Source organism: Abramis brama, assembly GCF_963993115.1.
Source record: "Abramis brama genome assembly, chromosome: 14".
Taxonomy (NCBI): domain Eukaryota; kingdom Metazoa; phylum Chordata; class Actinopteri; order Cypriniformes; family Leuciscidae; genus Abramis; species Abramis brama.
In genome coordinates, this window is record NC_139976.1 from 15,948,377 (window position 1) to 15,974,148 (window position 25,772).

Consider the following 25,772-nt stretch of genomic DNA (forward strand, 5'->3'; position numbering starts at 1 on the left):
CGTTCTGTGTCATTCTCTTGTAATAGTTTCTTGTGCTGTTAGCTCTCAATCTTCTCCCTCCCTCTCCTTCTCTGTGTGTGTCTGCTCAGTCGGACAAGAATCTTTTTTGACATGTGGCTGCACGCTGTTGCATGTCCTATAGTATCATTGTCAAGCTTCCTTCTGGCTTATTTTGCATATCTCTTCTTTTATAAGTGGTCGACTCAATCAGCCTGCTGACTTCCCCTTTTGGTGTAGTCTGCTTTTTTAGTCTTTACTTTTTTCTGTCATGACCATGTGTTTTGTACGTTTCCTCTAAGATTGACATTGTTATTGTCAATAGCGATTCCTGAGTGTTATTGAGTCTCATCCACAATGCAAAGTGAAGAATTGAAACATACTGAACTCTCTGATATCAGTGAAATCCAAGTAATCAGTTTTCTCCCAGTCCTGTTGTAAAAGAGCCAAATGTGCTTTCGTTTCTCATATAGCCACTCTGTGAGCAGCTGTACTTTCTGATTTTCCTGTGTGTTGGCAGTGTTTTTAGTTTAAATAGCTCTGTGTAAATGTTCAACATATTGCATTTAAAAGCACTGGTTTATTTCCAGGCTTTGTGGTGGAGGTCCGGCGGGCTCTTGATGTGGTGTGTGTTGGACATTGGGCTGTTTGAAGGCCAGCTCTCAGTCAGGCCTTAGTCTGGTTTCCATCTCTAGCGTCAGTGTGTGGAAAATGAGTGTGCCGTAGCATTCTCATTATCTGTTACCGCACAGACTCATGTATTCTGTTGTACAGTATGCCCGTCAGGGACAGCTCTATACAGTGTCCGCAAAACGTACAGTATTTCCGTGGGTCCTTAAGTATTAAATATCTCGTAGTACAAAAATCACTTATTTGTCTTTTGCAAGGGTCTTTGGTTTCAGTTCACAGCAATTTCCCCTCCCTGCTTAATTTTCTGTAATCACTCCATTCTACATCCACTTGAGGTATTCCATTTCCCGTTCCCTAATTTATCCAAAGCTGTTGTTTCATTCTTCCATTTCAGTGAATCTGTTAGATTATTATGAACGTAAATATTGATATTTATTTGTACATATTGATATAAAGATATTTATTATGTTAATCTTCAGCAAGGCTTTATTTATTTGATCAAAATACTCTAAGAACACTATTAATGAAATAATATTGCAATTTAAAATAACTGTTTTCTATTTGAATATATTTTAAAATGTAATTTATTCCTGTGATGGCAAAGAAAGCATCATTACTTCAGTCTTCAGTGTCACATGATCCTTCAGAAATCATTCTAATATGCTGATTTGCTGCTCAAGAAACATTTCTTATTATTATCATGTTGGAAACGGTTGTACAGATTTATTTTACAACTATATTTGCATTTTTTCAGGATTCTTTGATGAATAAAAAGTTCAAAAGAACAGCATTTATTTAGTCTTGAGTAACATTATAAATGTTATTTAAAATTTTATTTACAGTCACTTTTGATCAATTTAATGCAGCCTCGCTGAATAAAATTTATTTATTTAACAAAAACTTCCTGACCCCAACCTTTTGAATGGTGTATTGTGTTGATGTATATTAATTGTATATTATATGTATCTTAATTAGATTCTTCTTTTGTTATATTTTTTGATAATGTTGCCTTTTGGGGGCCACTGTACTCTGTTTCCCCTCCTGTTTCTTGTTTGCTGCTTGTTTTACAAACTTTTTTTGTCTCAATTGCCCACATTCAGCCTCTTCTTCCTTCTCCTTTGTCTTTGTTTGTCTCACGCTTGTTTGCTCTCTCTCTCTCTCTCTCTCTCTCTCTCTCTCTCTCTCTCTCTCTCTCTGTCTAATGACTAGTAGACATTAGTCTGTTTGTGTAAACCCTAAGCCGCTGGCCACTCATTTGAACTCTTTTGATTTCGATCCTGTGGGTAGAAAGTTTATAAATAAAGCCGTGCAGTCCCGTCTGCCAAGCTCAATCAAGCTCCGTCATTCAATAGGGATAACCTTTTCAACGCTGCGCCTCTTTTTTTCTTTTTTTAATCTGCCGTCCTGTTTTCTTCCACGCTTTCATTACCAGCCTTCTGACCTCAGCCTCTCCTCTTCCTCCCAACAGCCTAAGAACCTCAAGGGCTGGTCCCTGAACAGCTCCTTCCAGCTTCCGTGCCCTGCCATGCATTACATATTCCATGTAACAGGAGAATTTTTTTTTTTTTTTTACTTCTTTAAAAAACGTAAAACTTACAAGTCCCATCATTGTACTCTGTCTTGCCTGCGGTCTAATTCGCTGTTATGATTTGAACCTGGTGTGGTAGTAATGTAAGACTGTAAAACACGGATGCTTTGCTAGTTCTGCTCCACCCTGTGTCAGTGGGATGAAGGGGTGTCAGGCGTGCAAGGAGTATTAGTCTTAATCCCAAGTGTGCCATCCATTCATGTATGTCAGCAGTAAGGTTTTCAGATGAACCAGTGCACATGTGTGTTTGTGCATATGTGTGTGAGAGAAAAGAAAATGTCTGTATTGCTTTGAAAATGGTAAACAGAACAAACCTTTAAAAGCTGCAATAGTAGCTGGGCTTCCATCCATAAACTATTATTCAAAAGCCCGGGATCAGTTAATTTTATTTATTTATTTTAATAAAATGTATACTTTTATTCAGCATGTCAGCATGGCAGTTGCAAAATGGCAGTAAAGACTTTTACATTCTTACAAGAAAAACTTTTCAAATAATTGCCATTCTTTTGAAATTTCTATTCATCAAATAATCTTGACAAAAAAAAAAAACTTTTCAAAAAATATGAAGCAGCACAAACGGTTTCTAAATCAGTATATTACAATGAATAAGGAATAAATTATATCTTAAAATGTATTACAATAGAAAATTTTGCAAACACTAGGCATCATACAGTTGCTGACTTTAAAAAAAGTTAGAGTAAACTGGGCATCATGCACTAAAAGAACTCCCTTTTAAATGCACTCCCTCCGAACACACTAACTCAGAAAAGATATGCTCTAAAATCGGCTCAAAATACAAACATGTTTGATATCCTTAGACTGAATTGAATTAGAATCTGTAGAGTGTGTGCCCACCATACACTATGCGATTTTCTGTGAAGTCTGTTAACTCTAGACTGCCCAAAATCTGCAGACTGACTCTGACTTTCAGCAACTATCACCAGCATCCAAACTGTAAATCGGGTTAAAAATCGATGCAAAGAAATCTGTTGTGTAGAGTATTCCAGCCTTAAGAAGACAATTGGAAGACAACATATTTACCAAATACATTTCTAGATACACATTGAGAAAAGTCATGTGACTTGAATAATTCAGTCTGATAATTAGCTACAGTTTCCTCCCAGTGCTATCAGACATGCTATCACTCTCAGACATAAGTTGATTGACAAAAATTAAGAGTCACAGTGGTTACAATTTTGTGATACTATTGAATTAAAACATATTGGGTGGAAACATTGCTCTATTTGCAAATAGTGTTTTCTATATTCCTGTTTTGCAAAATGAATGGGATGTGATATGATGTGAATACAGGTTTGCCGTGATCAGCAAATCCTAATGACCTCTGCACTATGAGGGTGACCACAATTTAGGAATAAGTAAAAACAGGGAGGAAAGGCGACGGGAGTCAGAAGAAAGAACAAAAAAATGAAAACATTTGGGGGGAGAAGCTAAAGCTGGGAAAGCCATCAGCCCCCGGAATCCAATTAAGGCAGGAGTTATGGAAAAATGGAGACGTGTTTTAGACTGAAATAAAAAAAGCTCCATTTCCAAAATGAGTTTATCTCATCTGTCCACAGGTTCACTCCTGGAGGAGGAGCACCGGGGCCAGAAGCCTCAAGGCCTGTAGCTGTGCAAAGCTTTCGATTACCACGCTTTTCCCCACACTGACCCCGGCTCAGGTGGATACACTTTACTATAATCGGCTGAAGTCACTGGGATCTTAATTTGGAGGGGTCGTTTGGCAGTGTCTCTAATTTTGTGTGTATGGTAGACTAGATTTGAATTAGCCATGGACATTGAGAGCAAATGTGCGTCTCTTCGACCGATTTGTAGCCAGTACATAAAGTAGATGATTATAGTCTCAATGTCCTTTACTCAGTGTTTGGCTATCCATCTGTGGGGGTCAGGAATGGCCAGACTTTGCAGCGGTTCAGTGAATAGATTTTGTGTGTCTGTTCGTGATGTTTGCATGTGGGTGTTTTGTATCTCTGATGGAAGGAACAGGTGATTGATGAGACTAACAGGAGGGCTGTTTCCTCCAACTAGCCTCTTGGATTTGTAGTTCAGATACTTACTAAACCTGCTAGTGATGACTACACCGGCTTGACCTGGCAGCCCACTCAGTTCGTCTGTGAGTTAGACTGTTAAGCCACGTTGAGAGCTGAGCTCCAGGGCCTTAACGGCTGATGTCTAAGCCCACTTGGGCTCACTCCGGTCGGTCAGAGAGTTCAAATTTGACCGTGATGGATCACTGGTAAAAGTATTATGCTTTTTTTTTAAAAATTAAAAGAGATATATATATATACATACATACATACATACATACATACATACATACACACACACACACACACACACACACACACACACACACACACACACACACACACATATATATATTATATTATTTTTTTTTTTTTATTAATATTTATATAGATAAACTACGTCAACTATTATTATAATATACATTAAAAATAATAAATGTTTTATTAATATTTGTGTATATATTTATTTATTTTATTTATTTAAACTACGTCAACTATTATAAATATACATTAAAAATAATAAATATTTTATTAATATTTGTGTGTATATATATATATATATATATATATATATAAATATAAATATAAATGTTAATAAATAAATTATATATATATATATAAACTCCACCTCAACCTATTGAATTCATATTTTTAACATCAAAGCACAAAAAGCAACTGTCAATCGATCATATTTATCAGGTTTCATAATATTTAAACTTTCACTTGTATTAATGCTTTTACCAGATACCTTTTATCCAAAGTGACTTGCATTGCATTTAATGTATATATGTTATCAGTTTATGATTACATATAAATGGCATATTTGTATAATTGTATACAAATATATAATATATATTTTGATATTTAATTATGGCTCTAAGAAATTCAAACAATCCTTTCTCTAAATTTGGAATTTGGGATAGGACAGAGGAAAAACAAATATCACTCCTTGATACAAGTCTGTTCTCCTCCGGCCAACAGGAACGAAGAGTCGGTATTCAGCGCAAGCCTGTAACACTTGGGCAGAACACGACTTTCCACTTATGCAGCACAATGGAATCCACTCCTACAGTGTGTTTCCCCTAGACGGCTATTCTTAACGAGTTCAACATGATTCAAAGCTGTGCCCAATACATATTTCAAATAGCTCTACTAAATACTTGTTTTTCTTTAATCGTTGCCTGTGAGAGTTATCCATCTTCTCCCCTGGATCCAGGCAGCCAGTTTGTGCTTATCTGTGGGAATGCTGAAAGATAACTGTGCTTGGTAAAACGTTTGTTGGAGACTGATTTCCCTTACAAGAGATGGAATATAGTTAGTGTGCACATGAGATGAGATCAGACGATTCTGGTACGTGCGATTTGTACCGGAAACTCAATGTTTGATGCTGGGGGTCCCTCAGACACCACCCCAGGGGCCTGTACACTACTGTTAAACCCTTCCACAGATGACCGTAAAAGAGGGTGGGAGTGAGTGAATGGATCATTCACATGCTCAACATGGAGCTCTCCGTTAACCTTGTTTGGGGTGGAAGGTGTAGGCCGAGGTATTTCACAAGAGAAAACTTTATTTGAGTTCATTTCCTCTTTTCTCGAAGCCTTGAAACTACTCTAACTGAAATACAGCTAACTCTGTTCAATCATATCCATATCCTTCATTCTCTGAATCTGTAACAAGTGCCATACTTCTGAAAATACACTGCACGATTAAATATGACTTACAAGCACAGGACAAGGATTATCCAATCCCAAATAATAGATAAAAGAATTAGTCGCAGATTGTAAACCAAAAAATGATGGAAAAATAGGAGAGCTCTATGAAATCATTTTCAGCTTGACTGATCACTCTACAGAGTATTATGATTCCCCTCGTTGACCTTTTTTGGTTGCCTTATCTTTTTGATAAATGTGACTCTGCATCATTCCGGATCCATACAGGGAGTTAATGTGTTTGAAGGTTATTACCCCTTGTAGTCCTTAACGTTTTTAATCCCTCAGGGCTTTCACCTCACAGATGTACTAAATTTCTTCCACGACTGTAAGATATTATTGCTGTGGAAAATGGGCATTCGGGAGCCACAGCAGCTTTCAGGCGATTGTGTGTGCGGCGGCAGCGCGTGTCTTTCTGTGTTTACACTGAATTTTGGGCCTTTTCATTGTTTTTCCTTCCATGTCTCAGTGGAAGAACAGGTTTGATTTGTGAACTGCTAGTTGGTGATGGTAGGTTGCGTAGCTCTGAGGTCCAATTAACTCGTCACGCAACAGTGCACGCCATTAGGAGGTGCAGGTTTGGGCCTCTGCAGCGAGCACGTGTCAAGTCTTCTAGCCTGTACTGTCATATTCAGAGAGGAAATGGGAGGAATTTTATGACTGTCCTTGGCTAGTTGGCTTTCTCTTTTTATATTTATCTTCATCCCCAAACCAGAAGGCACTTGCCTGAGCATTTCTAATATACTCAAGCTGCCTTCTGTCATATCAAAATGTAGAAACATTTCTGCTATGACTAGAATTGATTAATTTCCATGCTTTTTTTCTAATTCAACCTCAATCAGTTTCGGGGACTCGAGTTCAAGAGTGGGGTATAGTTGCTTGCTATCTGAGCCTTGATTTATTTATCCTTATTGAGATGGAAGGCAATATTTCGGCTATTTGGATGATGCCGTCTATCCTGCTTTAAGTGGTTTTGAAGGGTCCCGATTACGAAGCCTCTTCATACAGAGAACTGCAATTTTCATTGACTAACCACAGCCTAGCAGCCGTAATGAAAGCTATGCACCTGCTCTGTGCTCTGGGAAAATGGAGCTTCCCATTGCCAGAGTCAATCAAATGTTGAATCTGAAAAATACTAAAATTGAACAGAACAAGCCACTCACTGTTTCAGTTTATTAAAGGTCACGGTCACATCCTTTCGAAGGGATTGTTTTTCTTTCAAATTGGCAACTAGTACTTTTTTTCTCCATAAAATGTTGTTGATATTTGTCAGATAATCATACCTTTATGCCTACCTTCTTGTAATAATGTAGTTCTTGATGTTTTTGGTGTAGTCAGGGCTGAGTTTTAGCGTGATGGCTAGACGTCAAGTGGCACGAGCAGCAGAAGACCACAGGTTAGCCTGAGTGGAAGAATGCTCTGTCCTAAACACTTGTAACCAAATCCCCACTGTGGAACCACACAAACACTTGTGTTGTGGTACAGCAGGCGCTTGACTTACGGTGTGTTTCATTTGTATCCCAGCGTAGGTCCCCACAAGCCCTTATTAGGTGACTGTGTGGAAAAGAACAAGCTGTAAAGAATGCAGGATCTCTCCACGGCCGCACATCTGTGCTCCGCGGTCTCTCTGTACTGTGGAAAGTATTAAAGGGGGACTGGATCAAGTTTTTTTTTCATTTTTTTTTTCATTCCCCTTCTCAGTCCATAATTTTCTTACTGCCGTAATCTTACTTGGGCATCTTGCATCATATCCCTGCATTCATTAATCACATCTTGAAAAAAAAAAAATGCTGTGGAGGCGGGAGGGGAAAATGCCTTGTGCAGCGATGGGGTATTAGGTGTCTCTGGTTTGGGGCTGTGCTAGACTAACTAGCATCTGTCATGAATATAAAACCATGCTGCTTAAATGAGGGGTACGTTTTGAGTTTTGATATAGTCTGGGGTCATTAAAGACAGACTGGTGCTGTCCAGAGTAATCAGACAGGAAGTTTTGTGGTGACGTTCCTAACAACCTTTTAGGGCATGAAAAACCACACTTAGCTATGACCGTGTCCTGAAATAGCCCACCTCCTGCCATGTCCTCTTGAAAAACGTAGCCTCAGATATTTCAGTCTGGTCGTTTTGTTACCTGGATGTGGATGAAAGAACCACAAGTCGGTTCATATGATGATGGCGCACAGGAAAATCTGTTATGATCGGGCCCAGACGGAATCTGTTGTCGTTTTTCGGATTTTCCGTGCTTATTTTTCAGGGAAAATCTGCGGAATTAGCTTAGATATGGTAAAATGTGGTAAATGGAACAAAGAGTACTGAACACTTAACGGTGGATGAAAGTGTGACCAATATGCCAAAATATTTAATGAATAAACACGTAAAGAGTGGGGGATATGTAGAACATTGCCAATAATAATTTTAAAAATATATACATAATAATGATGTGAAGGAAAAAAAAACACCTTTTAAAAGGTGGTTTTTCAAGATATATATAATTATTTATATATACCTAGGTAGGTCATTTTTATATATATATATATATATATATATATATATATATATATATATATATATATATATATATATATATATATATATATATAAATATAAATATAAATACATACATATATATATATATATATACATATATACATATATATATATATATATATATATATATATAAATATATATATAAATATATATATATATATATATATATATATATATATATATATATATATATATATATATATATATATATATATATATAAATATAAATACATACATATATATATATATATACATATATATATATATATATATATATATATATATATAAATACATACATATATATATATATATATATATATATATATATATATATATATTTCACAATATTACTATTTTTACTGTAGTTTTGATAAACATATTTTAAAAACCTTACCACCCCCAAACTTTTGAACAATAGTGTAAATAAAAGCATAATAGTAATATATCAGAATACAAAAAATAAAGAAATCAAATAAAATCTTTTTATGGCTAGTATGATGTGTGTCACAATTCTGAGGAAATGTGCAGAACTTTAAGTGTAAGTGTTTAAGATCCAATAAGACTTCTATGACTCCATCATATCCTCATTCTCAAATGCACATAAGAATGTCAGGCAAGCTTGTTGTTCTTTTGTCTTATTTGTTTCTCCCTCACTTCTTCCTCCTCAGCGGGTCTGCGAAGGAGTTTTCGTCTCAGCAGAAGAGATAAGAAGACAAATAAGTCCATGTATGAATGTAAGAAAAGTGAGCAGTATGACACAGCTGATGTGCCGACTTATGAAGAGGTGACAACCTACCGCAGAAAACACGGAGACAGACACAGACTTGTCGTGTTAGTTGGTAAGTATGACAAATTTGGTGTCTTTTTTTCCTTTATTTAAATTCAGAAATGACAAAATGGAATTTCAAAAAAATGGTCTCTGCTGTGTTTAGTTTGGTTAGCTCAAGCATGTGCGCTTGGTATTTTTCTTATTTGTTTTTCTACTGTTGAGACCACTGCACAAATCAAATCACAGTTTTGAGGCTCCACACAAACAGTGCTTTACCCGCAACAGCACTTGACTGAAACCCATAATTCCTTTACTGCTGTGGGACTTTCACTCAAACCCAGCCCTCTGAAGACCCCTGGAGCTGACGGGACCAGCTGAGGATTAATTCATCTATGTGGCACTTCATTCGCAGTGCTGGTGTTCTAACGGAACATTTTATTCCTCCTTAATATTATTCACCAAAGAATTGTTAACACTTGTTTTCAAGGGAACAGCGAGAGCGAAACTCCAGTGAGACGTCAACTTTACAAAGTGAAAAAAAAAACTTGAAATATTACATTTTCAAATGTCAGATTTGGTGTTTGTTTGCCAGTTATTCTGGACAGAGGATATAGAGGCCAGAACAATGAATTAAGTGTTTCATAAAAGTGTGAATAAAAAGTCATTTAGATTTGTATGACAGATAGTTTGAGGGTTTCAGGTTCCCTTTTTCTTTTCTTTTTTTTATAATGTTGAAATTCTCATCGACCTCCTCCACTATGAATTAAGTTCATAATTTATTTTTCCCACTGTAAGGGGTTTGTTGTTGTGAAAATTTCCTCATATACTGACAAGTAATGTTGACCAGGTGTATAAAATATTTCACGTACAAATCTGTGAGGTAGCACTGGGTCATGGTTCATCGCAATAGACCAGCCCGTGTGTTTGTGAACGCAACATGGCATATGGATTCTATCACAGTTTTGTTGGTGCATGTAATTAATGGAGTGTGTTTTCACATGCCTGTGTGAGCGAATGTATAAGGTGGTCTGTTTAATTAATCAAGCTTTTTGTACTGTCTGGATTCCCCTTTGGTAATTTGCACCTCATGCGGTCTAACGCAAATATTTTCACGAGTTTTGTCTCGTAAGGTGGAGGGCAGCATCATGGATGTATCAGACGTGACAAAACCAAGGATGCAGAAAAAGGGTCTGCTGTGTTTTCTCTCTGAACTGTTATTCTGTCCCTTGAGGTCATGCTTTAACTTTTCCTGGCCTGCACTTCTACGTTTTTTTCCCTCTGTCTTTTTTCATCATCTTTGCCAGTTGTTTTATTGCATTTAATAATGCAGCCATCAATGATGCCATTTGATTGTCTTTTCTCTCATACATCTCTCTTAATACTCTATTCCTGTCGTTGCTGTAGTCATTTCTCTTTTCTTGCTATTGTCTTTGAATGAAAGTGATTCATTTGAAAGCACATTCAACTTTTACACTCCCATTAGGTGTTTACTCCTGGCTGCAGACAACAGGGTCAGGCAAATTCACCCCTGAACAAAATAGTCTTATTCCCCTTTGCTTTCTCTAACACGACTGACCCACGGTTTGTGGTTGGGTTTCAAACGACTTTCCAGACGGATCAAGATCTTATCTATTTGGATACATATTAATCGACCAGCCAAAGTCAACACATTTAACAACTGCGCAGCTTCGCGAACCCGCTGTAGTGTTTTAACTGAAACCTGATTATTTAACATAGCAAATGATCTGTTTTTTTCTACATGTTTGAGTTAAGATTGAAAAGATTTCAGTTGATATAGTGGTAGTTCAGACCCAGACAGAATAACGGTGGAACAGAAGAATTGAGGAAAACGGTGATCTAAAGGAGCTGTCGGTTCAAACGTCGGATCAGATTCACCATTTCATTTTATGTCAAAATTTTGTATGCTCTTTCCAAACATCTCTGTCTGGGCTTTTATAATTGAACATTACAATTTGGGCTGCAATGTGTTGTTTCTTCCTAGAACTATCAAGTATAATTTTTACACATTTGAGCAGTTGGCAGGGTCCTGCACAAGTAGCGTAGTGCCCAGTCTCTACAAAGGCTTAAACTATTGCCAAAAAAGCTTTGTTTGTGAACTTATCACACACATAAATGTGTAGAAAGGTTATTTATCGGACACACTTGGTGGAATATTTTGATGCTGATGATATGAGGACATGATGACTGTGTTTTAGGAGCGTTGAGAGAAGGTTGGATGTCGGCCCCCCATGTTTAGCCAGTCTAGCAGCTCCTCAGGGTTAACTGCATCTGCTCCGCGCTTGGCCTGGAAGTTATTAAGCCTTTCATATTCGCCTTCTCCCCTAATGAGCGCCCTAATGACTACTGACACTTTTATGACCACCGCAACCTGCCCCTGTGAGTGCACACATACACTTGGATTGAAAAACAATTACTCAAATGTGTTATTTTATTGGGGCTGTTGAAGAATAAAGGGCTAGTTTTTGTTTGGGTCATTAAAGCGTATGACAATGAACAGAATAACCAGGAAAAAATACACAAAGGCAAGTCAGTTAACCTCTTTGACACACCAACATCTCAGTTGAAGGCTGTTTAGACTGGTGAGCTGGATGGCTGCTTAGTGCTTGAACTCGGACTACAGGTTTCAATGCTGTTCGTGGCTTTTGGGACACAAGCAGCCATACATCAGAGATGGGGCGAGCCGCTGCAGAGATGAGTGATCGAGGGCTTTAAACTCATTAAGTGCACATGATGAGTGAATAGAATTTTGAAAAGGTTCCTATGTGAGCCTAGAAGCCAGGCGGTCAGGGCCTGGTGGGGTCTAGAGATTAACATCTCAGAAAATACTGTTTGAGTTTGTAGGTCCTTTTAAGAGAAAGGAGCATTTGTGGATGAAATATGGCTAGTTAGAGGAAACATTACTGTGTATTTTTTTTTCCTTTCCCACCTACGATATATATATTGCACATAAACATGCACTTTTTACATATGGCTCAAACAGGAGCTCTGCATTACTCAGTGACCCTAAAACACTTGAAATAATTTTCTATTTCCTCTCTGTAATAAATCAGCATCTTACTCTTCTCCTCTATCACAGTGGAATAAGTATAACATGTTCTGCAAAGGCATAGGCTTCTAATGAAGTCATAGGCTTGTGTGTGTGTGTGAGAAAGTGTATGATGCATCAAATGAAAATGTGTATTCTCCCTGCGAGTAGGAAAAACATCTGTTTTGTGTTCTCTAACATATAGATTTTGATTTGTGCATGTCTCATAGCAATCATTTAAAGTCTAATAGAAAAACCACACTTGACTATCCACATTATACAGTGTGAATCTTGGCCTACCTTTAACTGGGCCTTGACATGCAGAAATGCATGAGGGGATTGAATCTCTGTTGCTGGTATTGTTTTGTTTTAGTTTTTTTTGCTGCATATGTGGTTCAGACTTTGACTACAGGTAGAACAACTCATGATTTGTTGTGAAAAAGAGATGTAAGTATGAGAAATGGATGACTCAAATCTTTCCCTATATCATGTCCCTTCCTAGGGCTGGGTAATACAGTGAAAAATTATATGTAATATTAATGTTTTATATTAGTGCATGAAGTAAAATGCAGTATAAAAATCACAATAAAATCTTCAAAATAAGTGTGAAATTATTTTTAGTTAAATTAGTATGTTTTTCCAAATAATTTTTTTAATAAATAAATATGAAGAATAACAATTTTGGGATTAAAAATTCTCATTATGTACAGTATATGCTATTGTTCAAAATTTGGGGTCTGTAAGATTTTCTAAAAATACAGTAAACAATATTATTGTGAATTAATATTTTAAAATGTAATATATTCCTGTGATGGCAAAGCTTTATTTTTTAGCAGCCAGTTTGATGAATGTATAATAAAAAGAACAGCAATTTTTTGAGAAATCTTTAGGAAATAGAAGTCTTTTGTAACAATGTAAAAGTCTTAAAGTATAAATTAAAGTATTAAATAAGTGACCCCAAAAGTTTGAATGGTATTGTTTCTTTGATAAAACATTTAAATTCATAAAAGGTCTTTTTTTTTTTTTTGACAGAAAAAAAATACATATTAAGTTGTTAATATAAAAACGGCAGTATGATAAATAAAATAAATGTTGTTAATAGGGCTGTCACTTTACGTTCGAAAATCGATTGCACAATCGATCGGACCAGCCAACACAAGTTTCGACAACGAAAATAGGGAATCGATTTTAACGGTCTTTTTTCAGAGCGCATCCAGCACACAGCAACTGCAGGCTCTGGCAAACACACATAACGGCAAATTATACTTCTGCATAATGTCTCTTTTTACTACAAAAATGTGAATTCTGCCGGTATTCAGAGTCTCATGCATACAGATACAGATTCGGGCTACGGTCTACAATCGCCTACGTAGGCAAAATTTGTTTGACATTTCTAATCGTAAACACAGCCATGTTGAAGACTGCAGTAATGTTTTTCATTGATGTTATTTCGAGAATGTTGCACTCCTGTTTGTCATTGTGCATGAAACTTCACGCCAATAAATCATCAGGAATATTGCTGACTTGTGCACGTGCGTCTCAAGCGCCCTCTTTACGTTCGTCCTAATGCCTGTTAGTTGTTCATGGATTTGCCAATATTTGGTGTTTAAAATGGAAACGTCTTTAGACATGGAAAATCGATTTTACAATCAATTCAATGAACACTTGTGTCTCAAAAATCGAACAGGATTTTTTCCTAAAAGCGACAGCCCTAGTTGTTAAGCAAGATACTCTTTCTCATTGTCTCTGCATCTCTCTCTGTTTGCTTCTACAGGTCCTACTGGTGTTGGTTTGAATGAGCTCAAAAGGAAGTTGCTGATATCCGATCCACAACATTTTAGTGTCACCATCCCACGTAAGTCCTTCCTAGTGTCTGTGGGTATGTGAGCGACAAAGAATAAGTTAAGTTATAATTTTTTCTAGTACCCATTTATACACTCTTTGGGTACAGTATTGTCACCTCATCAGTCTGTCATTGATAACAGCTGTACTTGACACACTTCCCTGTTCTTAGCAGCACTGTACATGACTGCCACTCCTCTTTCCTCTCTTCAGCATCCAGAAACACATCATCCAGGGAAATACACCAGACAAGATATTTTTAGGACAAATAAATAGGGCTGTGACTTATGTATTTAAACAGGCTGACACTGTGGAGAAATTGCAGATTTAGAAGCAGGAAAGTGAGAGACTGAGCTTAAGAGTTTGAGGGAGTTGGAGACAGTGGCTAGAAAAGCCTTGACTGTTGATATAACAGATGTTTGTTACATTCAAGCTTGGCTTTAATAATAATGTCTGATTCAGGCTCTGACACTTTGAAATGCCACTGGTATTAATATCTCATCCAAAGCTTTTTGCCTTAATGCTGCCTAATTGCTCACAAATGTGACCCCTGCATTAGTCTGTATTATGTAGCCCTCCTCCCCTCAGACCTTACGGAGGATTAAGATTAAAGGGATGGATTCTTGGAAAGTGACTGTTTTGAAAGGGCTTTTTGGTCGTCTTTGCCCTTTTCATTTCAATCCTGCCAGCTCCAACTCTCATTGTTAATATGGAGTGATTAAACATTAAATATCTTTCAATTTAATTTCTCTAAAGAAGCCCAACATGAACGATTGCTTCACATTTCCAACAATTGGGTCTTTTAAAACACAAACCAGCCGTGGCAGCAACACTAGCAAGATTGGAGAATACGATTAGTTGGGAGCACTTGAACATTTTGTCTCCTCTCCAGCCTTTACTGCTATTTTCCATGATCTTAGAATGAAATTCAAATTCTTTTGCCACACCAAAAACATTTCCTATGCCACAGAGCTAATGCCAGATGAAATATATTATATTTCTTTCAGCAGTACAAGGGGAGTGACTTTTTTTTCTTTGTTTTGTGAGCACCAGCAGTTGGAGGTATAATAACATGTTATCTTATGTCTGCGGTGGGCTGTCATCATGGGAGGGGGATGCCTCTTCATCAAATATGTGATGGGTTGAGGGTAACTAATAATTTACTCTAATCCCACCCAACCCATACATTTCCCCTCGTCTCTCTCTGTCTTTATCTATATGATCCTTCAGAAATCATTGTAAGATCTGATTTGGTGCTCAAGAAACATTTCTTATCACAGATGAAAACAGCTGCGCTGCTTAATGTTTTTGCAGAAACTGTTGGACCTTTTTTTGGATTCTTTAATGAATAGAAAGTTCAACGGAACAGTATTTGATTAAAACGGAAATGTTTTGTGATATTATAAATGTCTTTACTGTCACTTTTATATAAGAGTATGCATAAAAAGAATACAGGAAAATGACCAATACATGACAAATAGATAGAGCGATAGAGGCCATTCAAGAGGGGCCTTGAAAAAGCAAAAGGAAAAAAGCAGGGGAAGAAAAAACCTGGAACAAGGCGAGTTGGAATGGTGATAAAGTTTAATAGTTTGTTTTGGAGCTGCTGGCGGCTTGCAGACTATTTGTCGGAGGTGTGTTCTACAGCGACCTTTGACCTCCCCGACACTCGTTAAACACACCGCTGTGTCTCTCTGCATGGCAAACTTTGACCCTGGCTGTACCCGCCGGAGCCGTGCTGGCTGGACTGGCACGCGCCGTGTGATTTAAAGACGGGAGTTTATAAGCAGCTGAAAGCAGGAGCGGGGCTTAATGAGGGACAGAGTAAACTCAGTGCTGGTACTGTACCATGTGCTCCTGGGGCTTTACGAGCAGCGTTACACTCACACTGGCCTTTAGAAGCCTCGTGGTGAGTTGAGCCAAGACAGACGGGGTGGGTGTGGTGTCAGACCTTGGAGAGGTGGTTTATTTTAAATAAAATTAAGTGGGAAATAAAGTGCCCATGGGGAACTCCCTTTAATCAAGGAAATGTCTGTAATGAACGTTTCTTCACATGTTCTTCTTGAAGCACCTTCAACCTCTAACTTATTCCAACACAGTGATCTAAGAAACACTGCTGGGGTTTTTTTCTTCTTCTTTTTTTTCTCTTCATATAGGGACAAAGTATCTAATGGCACTTGGGGCTGGGTAAAAATTAAGTTTTTCCCAATTAATCGCAATCTTCATATGAAAGATCCCAAATCAATTGTTCAAATTCTGTGTTTGAGCTTTTATGCCTATTTTTAGTGGCTGTGTGAAAATGTATCTCTAAAGCGCTTCCTGCCGTGCCAGTGTCAATGAATTTACTCAGCTGCATAGTTTGGGCCCTCTTGTCAATTTTTAAAATGAATATGTTCATAATGTACTGTACCAAGTTAGAAGGTTGTCCTCCTCGTACTTGAGAACTGCTTGTAGAACATCCTGTAAACTGTGACCAGTGAAATTTGATTTGATAACAATTGTGTCTCCTGGAAATTTAGCCAATTCTTTTAATTCTTTTTTTTTTTTTACTGTTCTGAATCAAAAGCTATTAATTCAGAATTGATTTGCTCATATTTCCAGCCCTAATGCTATTACATTTATGTTAAAACGAGAGTTGAAAATGCTAAAACTGTACTAGATCTCTTGTTCTCCAGTCATGTGGGTGTGCTATAGGTTTAAGTTTTGTAAAGGCTGGAATACACTACACAACTTTTTTCCGATTTATAGTCTGGATGAGTTTACGCTAGTTGTCGAAAGTCAGACTCTGTCTTCAGATTTCAGTTGGCAGAATTGATTTCACAGAAAATCATATTTTTTTTAAGCTTCAGACTATGATTCTATCCAGTTGGAGTATAGCAAACAAGTTTGATATTTTGAGCCGGTTTTAGAACACAATGTTTCCATTTGTCATGTGTGTCCTAGCAATGACGTGTGTTTTTAAAATATTTTCAGATTTAAAAAGTCATGTTATGTAGTGTATTCCAGCCTTATATGTGAAACTACACAAAACCAACTCTGTATCCATTTAAGATTTCAAATGATTTTTTAAGATAAGAGGTGTCATTCCCAATGTAAAAGTACTTTCTCTTCACTACGCCTTATCTTTCACAGACACCTCTCGATCGAAGAGACATCAGGAAAACGATGGAGTGGAGTATCACTTTATCTCCAAACACCTTTTTGAGGCAGACATTCAGAACAACAAGTAAGTCACGCTACAACACAATCTTTTTTCTTTTTTTTCTTGCTTAGATCAAAACACTACTGTGTATTATTTGGAATGAGCATATGAATATTTCTGCTGTGATTTGGATTGGGGATGTGAAAGTTTACCATGGAGATCAAATAGTCAGTATTAATCATTGAAGTTTAGTGGACCGCTTCCTTTATTCTCAGGATTGTAATCATGTCAACCGTAACCCTGACACAAACACTCAACAGTGGGAGAGATATAAATCTGAGAGACGGAGCCTCCATGGCCAGTTAGTATTCAACACATCGTCCAGAGCCCTGACTGAACTTAAGTAAATCAGCACCCCAGTCAAAACACTATACAACTGTTTTCACTGATGTCGTCTGTCTCAGACGCTATGGCAAACATTCACCAGTTTTGCCTTTCGGCTGCCCACTATTCTTTTCATTTTTCCACTCCATTTCCTTCAAGCAAATTGTGTGTGCTACTTGTGTAGCAGCATGATGTGGGCTCAGATCCCTTCTCTGTAAGCGAGAGTGAGAGGGTGTTGACAGGTGGTCTGTTTCTGTGAGTGCGCGCGAGAGAGGGGGGATCAGACTCCTTTTTCCCAGTGGTTGGTAAGCTCAGATTTGTATGCATGGCCTGGTGATGGATGTTTTTCTGCAGCCCCTCATCAGAGGATAAAACAACACAACAGGAACGCATATAGAATGTCACTTCGCCAGCAAACCGGGCGTCTTAACTGTCTTGTGGTGGAAAAAAACATGTGCTGGCTTGTTCTGTGGTGAAATGAACATCAGCATGAGTAAACCACAATTATCAATGTGGAGAAGAGAGCTGAGAACGAGCAGGATCAAGCAGGTGGGCACGAGGCACTGCAAGAGGGCTAGAAAGATTTTGTCAGCATTTTCTCTTCTTTTCCTTTTTTGGTACTTGGTCTAGTTTGACTTTGAATTGACATGTTGCTCTTTTTTTTCTTTTTCTTTTTTGTCTGCTGATCATGTCAGTAGGACAAATGGAAGAGTGAAAGAACGTTTGATCTGACACATCCAGTTTAAACAGCTCGTTTGCGTCTCTGTACAGACTTCAGAAGGATCCCAGCATCGGAAACAAGTGGATGGCTTATTTGAATGGCATCTCGGATCACATCAGAGGATTATGTTTGTTCGGAGCATTTTGTTTTGTCACCAAGGCATAGTGTAATGAAGAGTTTGTTAAAAGCTAAAGCAGCCATAAGTAAATGATTGCATAATGCTTTGTCTGTAAGTGACAGTTTTATATGGACAATGTTTTCAAAACACTTACTCGTGTGCAATAGCGAGTGGGCATTAATACTGATACTACAGTGACTTTAGCCAATCATAACAGTGGCCTTTTACTGACCAGCCTTAAAGGAGCCGCCCCTTAAACATGGGTCATTTCAGACAGAGGGTCTAAATGAAGCTTGAAATAATTGTTTTTAAAAAGGAGCATATTAAAATAAAATGTCATGACCCCTTTAAAAATGACATACATTGTACATTGTTTTTTATTTAAATTTTCTTTTAAAATTCATTTTGATCTTTTTTTATATATCATAACGAAGAAAGAAAAACTTTTTTGGAATAATCTGTTGTTTTTTAGGAAAAAATATTTTGTCTGTTGTGTGATAATTTTTATGATATTGTTAAATGTTATTATATTTAAAAAAAAATATATTATCAGGTTTTATATTTTAGCTTTTTGAACGATTACGCATGAATATGTTTTGAAAAAACATGTGAAATCAACAAAGAAAACTGCTGTTATATATTAGTTAGTTACACCACATGACAATTTTAAAGTCATTAAATTTGAACTTTTCCTGAAAATGGTTCAAATGAATTTAAATTTAATTTAATGGTTTAAATGGTTTATTCTGCCTTCCAGTGGGAAAATGTCCACTCTCATATGCAAACATGACCTTGGTATTCCCAAGGAAAACCCTGCTCAGGGCTAAAAACAGAGCCTAAATAAACCCAAAAACCACAGAAGCAGCCTCCACCCCGCCATCAATACACGCACAACTTCATGACAACTAACGCCACAACTCAACAGTTCTGTTTAAGCACATCTGCCTTCAAATGAACGCTCAAATAAATAGGCACTTTGAGAATTCTTGGTAACCCTACATGTCACATTAACACCAGCCAACCACCTCTTAGCACCCAACAAAATTAACTTAGCTCACCATCAAAAAATGGCTTCAATGAAAGAGTGTACAGGCTTTTAAAACATGTAGAGTCGAAAAGTGGCAAGGGGTCACGTTAGCTTCTAAATATGATCACCCAATCACAGGTTGCTGTTAGACCACATGGGCCCAGAAGTGTGAGCGCGTTTATAGCTTTCACTTCAAAGACTTGTTGACATTTGGATTGATACTTGGGGAAAGATAAAGACAGCTGTACATACAGTATATGGAACATTTTACCAGTTTCAGTAGTGGTAATTTTAGTCACGTGTGTCGCATAACCAAATTTTCACTATGCATGGAATATTACGACACCCTGCTGTTGTAAGACTTAGTCGTTCTTCTGGAATACTTTCCACCCTTCCAAATTTCTCTGCTTTACGGATGTCCTAAAAATACATGTCGTTGTTCTGTGATCAGAAAAGATTCAAGTGATCCGGATTGAATGACAGGCAGATTAAATGGTGGAAAAGTGTTTGTTTACCTTTGTCTTCTCAGAAAGTCAAGTAACTCTTGCATTTGGCATTCAAGCCTGCCTGTGCTGCAAGGAAACAGGTGTTTTAAATTTAAACTGTAACATAGAAGATTATATAAAAGAGCCTTGTGTCAGACTGTCTGGAATCGCCATGTGGGGAAGAATGCAAGAGATGAACACACTGCATGTCTGAGCGGCCTTTTTCACTGAAAGCATCAGGAAAGGCTTGAGAGTAAATAATGGGTTGTGTTTCCTGTCATTATCCTGTCCATTGGCTTCTCTTTATATTCTAGGGTGGGTAGATTCACGTAGATACTTTTAGAGCCATTAATCATTACATCAAACCCATCCTGTTATTTTTGTCATTTTCTATGCCACAGGTTTATTGAACAAGGAGAGTATAAGGGAAATTACTATGGGACGAGCTTCGACTCTGTACGTTCAGTCCTGTCTAAGAACAAGGTGTGCCTTCTTGACGTACAGCCACATGTGAGTCTCTCCGTTTCTCAGATACACACTCTACCTCACCGTTTTACCTCCCTCTGCGTCAATCCATTCTTCAGTCTCTTTTCCAGATTTATTTTCCCCCCTTTCACAGGTGTGACATTCCACACTATTCCTACTGGATCTTTTCTGAGATCTCTCTCTCTGTGTGCGCACGTGTGCACTCTTCCTTTTTATCTTAACAGATCTAACATTGTCTCTACTAATTGTCCCATGTTTGAAAATGTCCTCAGGCTTGGTGTCAGGGTGAGAGAGTAGTAGTAAAAAGAGGAATGGTTGAGTCTTGGCAGAACTGTGTCAGTGTCCACAGCAAAGCCAGTGAAAGACCCCTGTCACCTCTGTCTCACACATCTTACTTTGGTGGTCTGACATCACGGTTATCTGTATTATCATTGTTTCTGCGGGTCTTAATTCACCCTTACACAAATTAAGTCCTTATAAAGGTCTTAAATCAGAGCAGAAAGTAAGTTTATACTCTAAACAAGAACAAATATCTGAGATATTCATTTTTGTTTTAAGCATAAACTCACTTCATGTTTTGTTGTTTTGCATCTCAAATAAATGTATCTTGATTTAAGAATCTTTAGACACTTGCACTGGGAAACAAGACACAACTGAGGAAGAACATCACCTTGTTTTAGTGCAATCAGGAGGTACAGTAAAAGTTCAGTGGAAGCAGAGGAGAGCAGAGGCATTCAAGCTATTTTATTTATTTTATTTTTTGTAAAATGAATTAAAAAGCAACTGATATCTGTTCTTAGCAAACTCTCAAGTGCTGCTAAAACAACTCATTGTGCTTCTCCCTAGACATTTACATTCAAACAACATATTGATGTATTGTATTCCCTTTGATTCCCTTCCTTACATTTTCTTTACTTGCTCTTAAAAAGGTCTTAAAGCCTTACATTTACCTTCATAAAATCTGCAGAAACAGGACAAATCCTTGTCCTCTGGTTCTTGTCTTCCTATATCTCTTGTCTCTTTATTGATTTATATTTCATACAGATGTGGTATCACCAAGGAAGTCTGTAATACCTGAAGAGAGCTGTATCTGTTAGCATTCCCATTCATCTCAATGGTGCCTACTCTTTCAATTGAGAAAGATGATTTTTGAAAATAAAAATAATACATGAAATTCTAAAAACGGTCCAAACCCATATGCTGTTATTTAAGACCACAAAAAACAAAAGGAGAATTACAAAATACTGTAAATAAAGGTACATGCTCCTGTACAGCAACATTTCAAGGTGAAAAAGGTTATAGGTCAATTTTAAAGGAGAGTTAGCGAAATTATAAGTAATGAATTTAGCCTATGGAGTTTATACACTATATTCTTATGAAGCCATATGATAGCTTTCTATGAAGAAGAGACTGAAATTTAAGCTATTATTCACTGGCAATCTTTATCTCAAGAATAGCTCTCCATTTTGACATTTGTAAGATGGACCCAGAAAATCTACAACTCAAAGCAATCAACTACAAATCAACCAAAGAATATTTGATTATGCATATACAAAAATCTTTTCTTTTTTTTTTTTCAGGTTGAAATGTGAAACTATAGCAATAAACTTAAATAGAACAAAAAATCTAAATTAAAATATGCTGCATCATATAGCTTCAAAAAGGCCCTAGGCATTTGTCTGCTTTCATTTGAAACAATATGAAGGTGAGTAAATGATGTCGACATTTGAATTATTTCAATGAACTTTCCTTTTAAATGTACTGTGGCAGCAACAGCCCGTTTAATTCTCGGCCTAGAAAGAGGGAGGACAATTATGGTGAAAAACTAGCTTATGGTAAAACTTGAAAAATCTAGTAATTCATTCAGTCCGTTGAAAAACCTCCACAGAAATACGTGGTAAAGTTCAGTGGTCTGATTATTTTGAGCATGAGGATTTCGACTACCTGAAGTGTAATGTGTCAGACCGGGGTGCTTTATTTTCACTCATGGAGTCAGATCAGTTGAGCTCAGTGTGAATCAGCTGCTCTGTTTTCTGTCAAAATGTAACAGTGACTAACAGCAATAATGTTCAGAAGTATCAGTGTCAAACTAAATCATGATGGCATGAGTGATGCTGCTTTAATGACTGCGGTTCACATGCTCTCTTTATCTTTCTCCCTCTTTTTTTCACATTCTCTCTCCATCAGACACTAAAACATCTTCGCACGGCCGAGTTTAAGCCCTACGTGGTGTTTGTGAAGCCTCCATCCATCGAGCGTTTGAGAGAGACCAGGAGGAACGCAAAAGTCATCTCGGGCAAAGAAGATAAGAACTCATCCAAACCCTTCTCGGTAATACATGCCACACACAGTTTTAACTTCAATCTGTCCATCTATCATCCTCTCTCATCCTGATGGGATCTCTTTTCTCTCTGTCATTGTAGGTTTTAGGTTGTATTCACAGTTTTTGTTCCACTATCTCACATAGTTCTTGGTGAAATAAGAAATAGATTTCATCACTTCCTGGCAGGCAACATCCACATCGTTTATTATAGTCATTTTCCTCTTGGACCAAGCAAACATATGTTGGGTTAGTGCTTAAACGTGTGTGTGTGTGTGTGTGTGTGTGTGTGTGTGTGTGTGTGTGTGTGTATTTTTGAGTAACCGGTCCCCTGAGCGGTAACCTGATATGAGACCCGTGAGCTCACACCACACCTGTATGACTGCACTCAAAGAAAAACACATGAAATCAATTAACACGTGCACAAGACCCTTACCTTGTGCTGCCGTTAGTTTGCACTGTGTGTGTGTGAGACATGGTGTGAATATGCGGGGTATCTAATGACTTTCCCAGAGTTCAGCTCTTGCCTGTGTATCTCGCTGTTAGTCTGCACCAGGAACAAGTATGCGTGCTACAGAATAAGTGACCCCGGAAACCCGACTCCACCACACGCCGAGATGGCTTGATGCCGATTGTCACCACAGAGACGTTCCGTATGGAAGACTGTCAAATGCGTTTAGGAGCTCCGAACGTGCTCACCTGTCAACCCATTGACTCAAGTGTCCAAACACAATATACTCTTTTTCCGTCTTTTGCACCACACAGATCAGGAATGGTAGCTAATTTTGCACAGGAATTCTGTGCTGATTCAACTGAATGCTAATTTTCACACAGCTGCTTTGGTCTGTTTATCCATTATGATTTCATAGAAGCAACTGGCAAAATATAAATGATTTCAGACACACACACCATGTTGCTGATGTAGCTCATCCAGGCTGACACATATGGTACACAGTAAGACTGCACAACAACTGACATTGAGGAGTGCATCTGCATAGAATTATTTAATTTTTTTAATACTTTTTACTCAGTCTATTTTGCGAGGGTTGAACGATTTGGGGACAAACTTGAAAAACTTGGATGTTCACATTTGGGTACTCTTTACAAAAACACAAACCTCTTACAAGAGCAACAACAAAAAATCTCTTTCCACTTTTCGTTGGCCACATTCCCACTGTTTTTGATTTGAATATTAATGACTAAAATAATGATTTCTATTGTGATTTAATGTAATAATAGAAAAAGTCAGTTACAACTGTAGCTTCTAAAGGTCTTTTCTTAATTTTCAAACATTAAACTATCGCTTTTATTTTGTTGTTTTGCCGTAAAAATACAGTGAGGAAAATAAGTATTTGAACACCCTGCTATTTTGCAAGTTCTCCCACTTGGAAATCATGGAGGGGTCTGAAATTTTCATCGTAGGTGCATGTCCACTGTGAGAGACATAATCTAAAAAAAAAAATATTCAGAAATCACAATATATGATTTTTTAACTATTTATTTGTATGATACAGCTGCAAATAAGTATTTGAACACCTGTCTATCTGCTAGAATTCTGACCCTCAAAGACCTGTTAGTCTGCCTTTAAAATGTCCACCTCCACTCCATTTATTATCCTAAATTAGATGCACCTGTTTGAGGTCGTTAGCTGCATAAAGACACCTGTCCACCCCATACAATCAGTAAGAATCCAACTACTATGGCCAAGACCAAAGAGCTGTCCAAAGACACTAGAGACAAAATTGTTTACCTCCACAAGGCTGGAAAGGGCTACAGGGAAATTGCCAAGCAGCTTGGTGAAAAAAGGTCCACTGTTGGAGCAATCATTAGAAAATGGAAGAAGCTAAACATGACTGTCAATCTCCCTCGGACTGGGGCTCCATGCAAGATCTCACCTCGTGGGGTCTCAATGATCCTAAGAAAGGTGAGAAATCAGCCCAGAACTACACGGGAGGAGCTGGTCAATGACCTGAAAAGAGCTGGGACCACTGTTTCCAAGGTTACTGTTGGTAATACACTAAGACGTCATGGTTTGAAATCATGCATGGCACGGAAGGTTCCCCTGCTTAAACCAGCACATGTCAAGGCCCGTCTTAAGTTTGCCAATGACCATTTGGATAATCCAGGGGAGTCATGGGAGAAAGTCATGTGGTCAGATGAGACCAAAATAGAACTTTTTGGTCATAATTCCACTAAACGTGTTTGGAGGAAGAAGAATGATGAGTACCATCCCAAGAACACCATCCCTACTGTGAAGCATGGGGGTGGTAGCATCATGCTTTGGGGGTGTTTTTCTGCATATGGGACAGGGCGACTGCACTGTATTATGGAGAGGATGACCGGGGCCATGTATTGCGAGATTTTGGGGAACAACCTCCTTCCCTCAGTTAGAGCATTGAAGATGGGTCGAGGCTGGGTCTTCCAACATGACAATGACCCGAAGCACACAGCCAGGATAACCAAGGAGTGGCTCTGTAAGAAGCATATCAAGGTTCTGGCGTGGCCTAGCCAGTCTCCAGACCTAAACCCAATAGAGAATCTTTGGAGGGAGCTCAAACCTGACTGATCTAGAGAAGATCTGTGTGGAGGAGTGGGCCAAAATCCCTCCTGCAGTGTGTGCAAACCTGGTGAAAAACTACAGGAAACGTTTGACCTCTGTAATTGCAAACAAAGGCTACTGTACCAAATATTAACATTGATTTTCTCAGGTGTTCAAATACTTATTTGCAGCTGTATCATACAAATAAATAGTTAAAAAATCATAAATTGTGATTTCTGGATTTTTTTTTTTTTGATTATGTCTCTCACAGTGGACATGCACCTACGATGACAATTTCAGACCCCTCCATGATTTCTAAGTGGGAGAACTTGCAAAATAGCAGGGTGTTCAAATACTGTACTTATTTTCCTCACTGTA

General features: G+C 37.8%; 1 protein-coding gene across 2 annotated transcripts in view; it reads left to right on the plus strand.

Annotated features, from left to right (window-relative positions):
- The window catches only part of mpp7a (MAGUK p55 scaffold protein 7a), a 154,136-nt gene that overhangs the window by 123,058 nt on the left and 5,306 nt on the right, over window positions 1–25,772 (plus strand). Inside the window, exons 13-17 of one of the 2 annotated variants that reach the window (XM_084134883.1) lie at window positions 9,184–9,354; window positions 14,105–14,185; window positions 17,305–17,398; window positions 20,451–20,559; window positions 22,723–22,866. In XM_084134883.1, the coding sequence (XP_083991009.1) occupies window positions 9,184–9,354; window positions 14,105–14,185; window positions 17,305–17,398; window positions 20,451–20,559; window positions 22,723–22,866 (599 nt within the window). The remainder of the gene's footprint in view (window positions 1–9,183; window positions 9,355–14,104; window positions 14,186–17,304; window positions 17,399–20,450; window positions 20,560–22,722; window positions 22,867–25,772) is intronic. The other variant, XM_084134884.1, reaches the window with a different exon arrangement.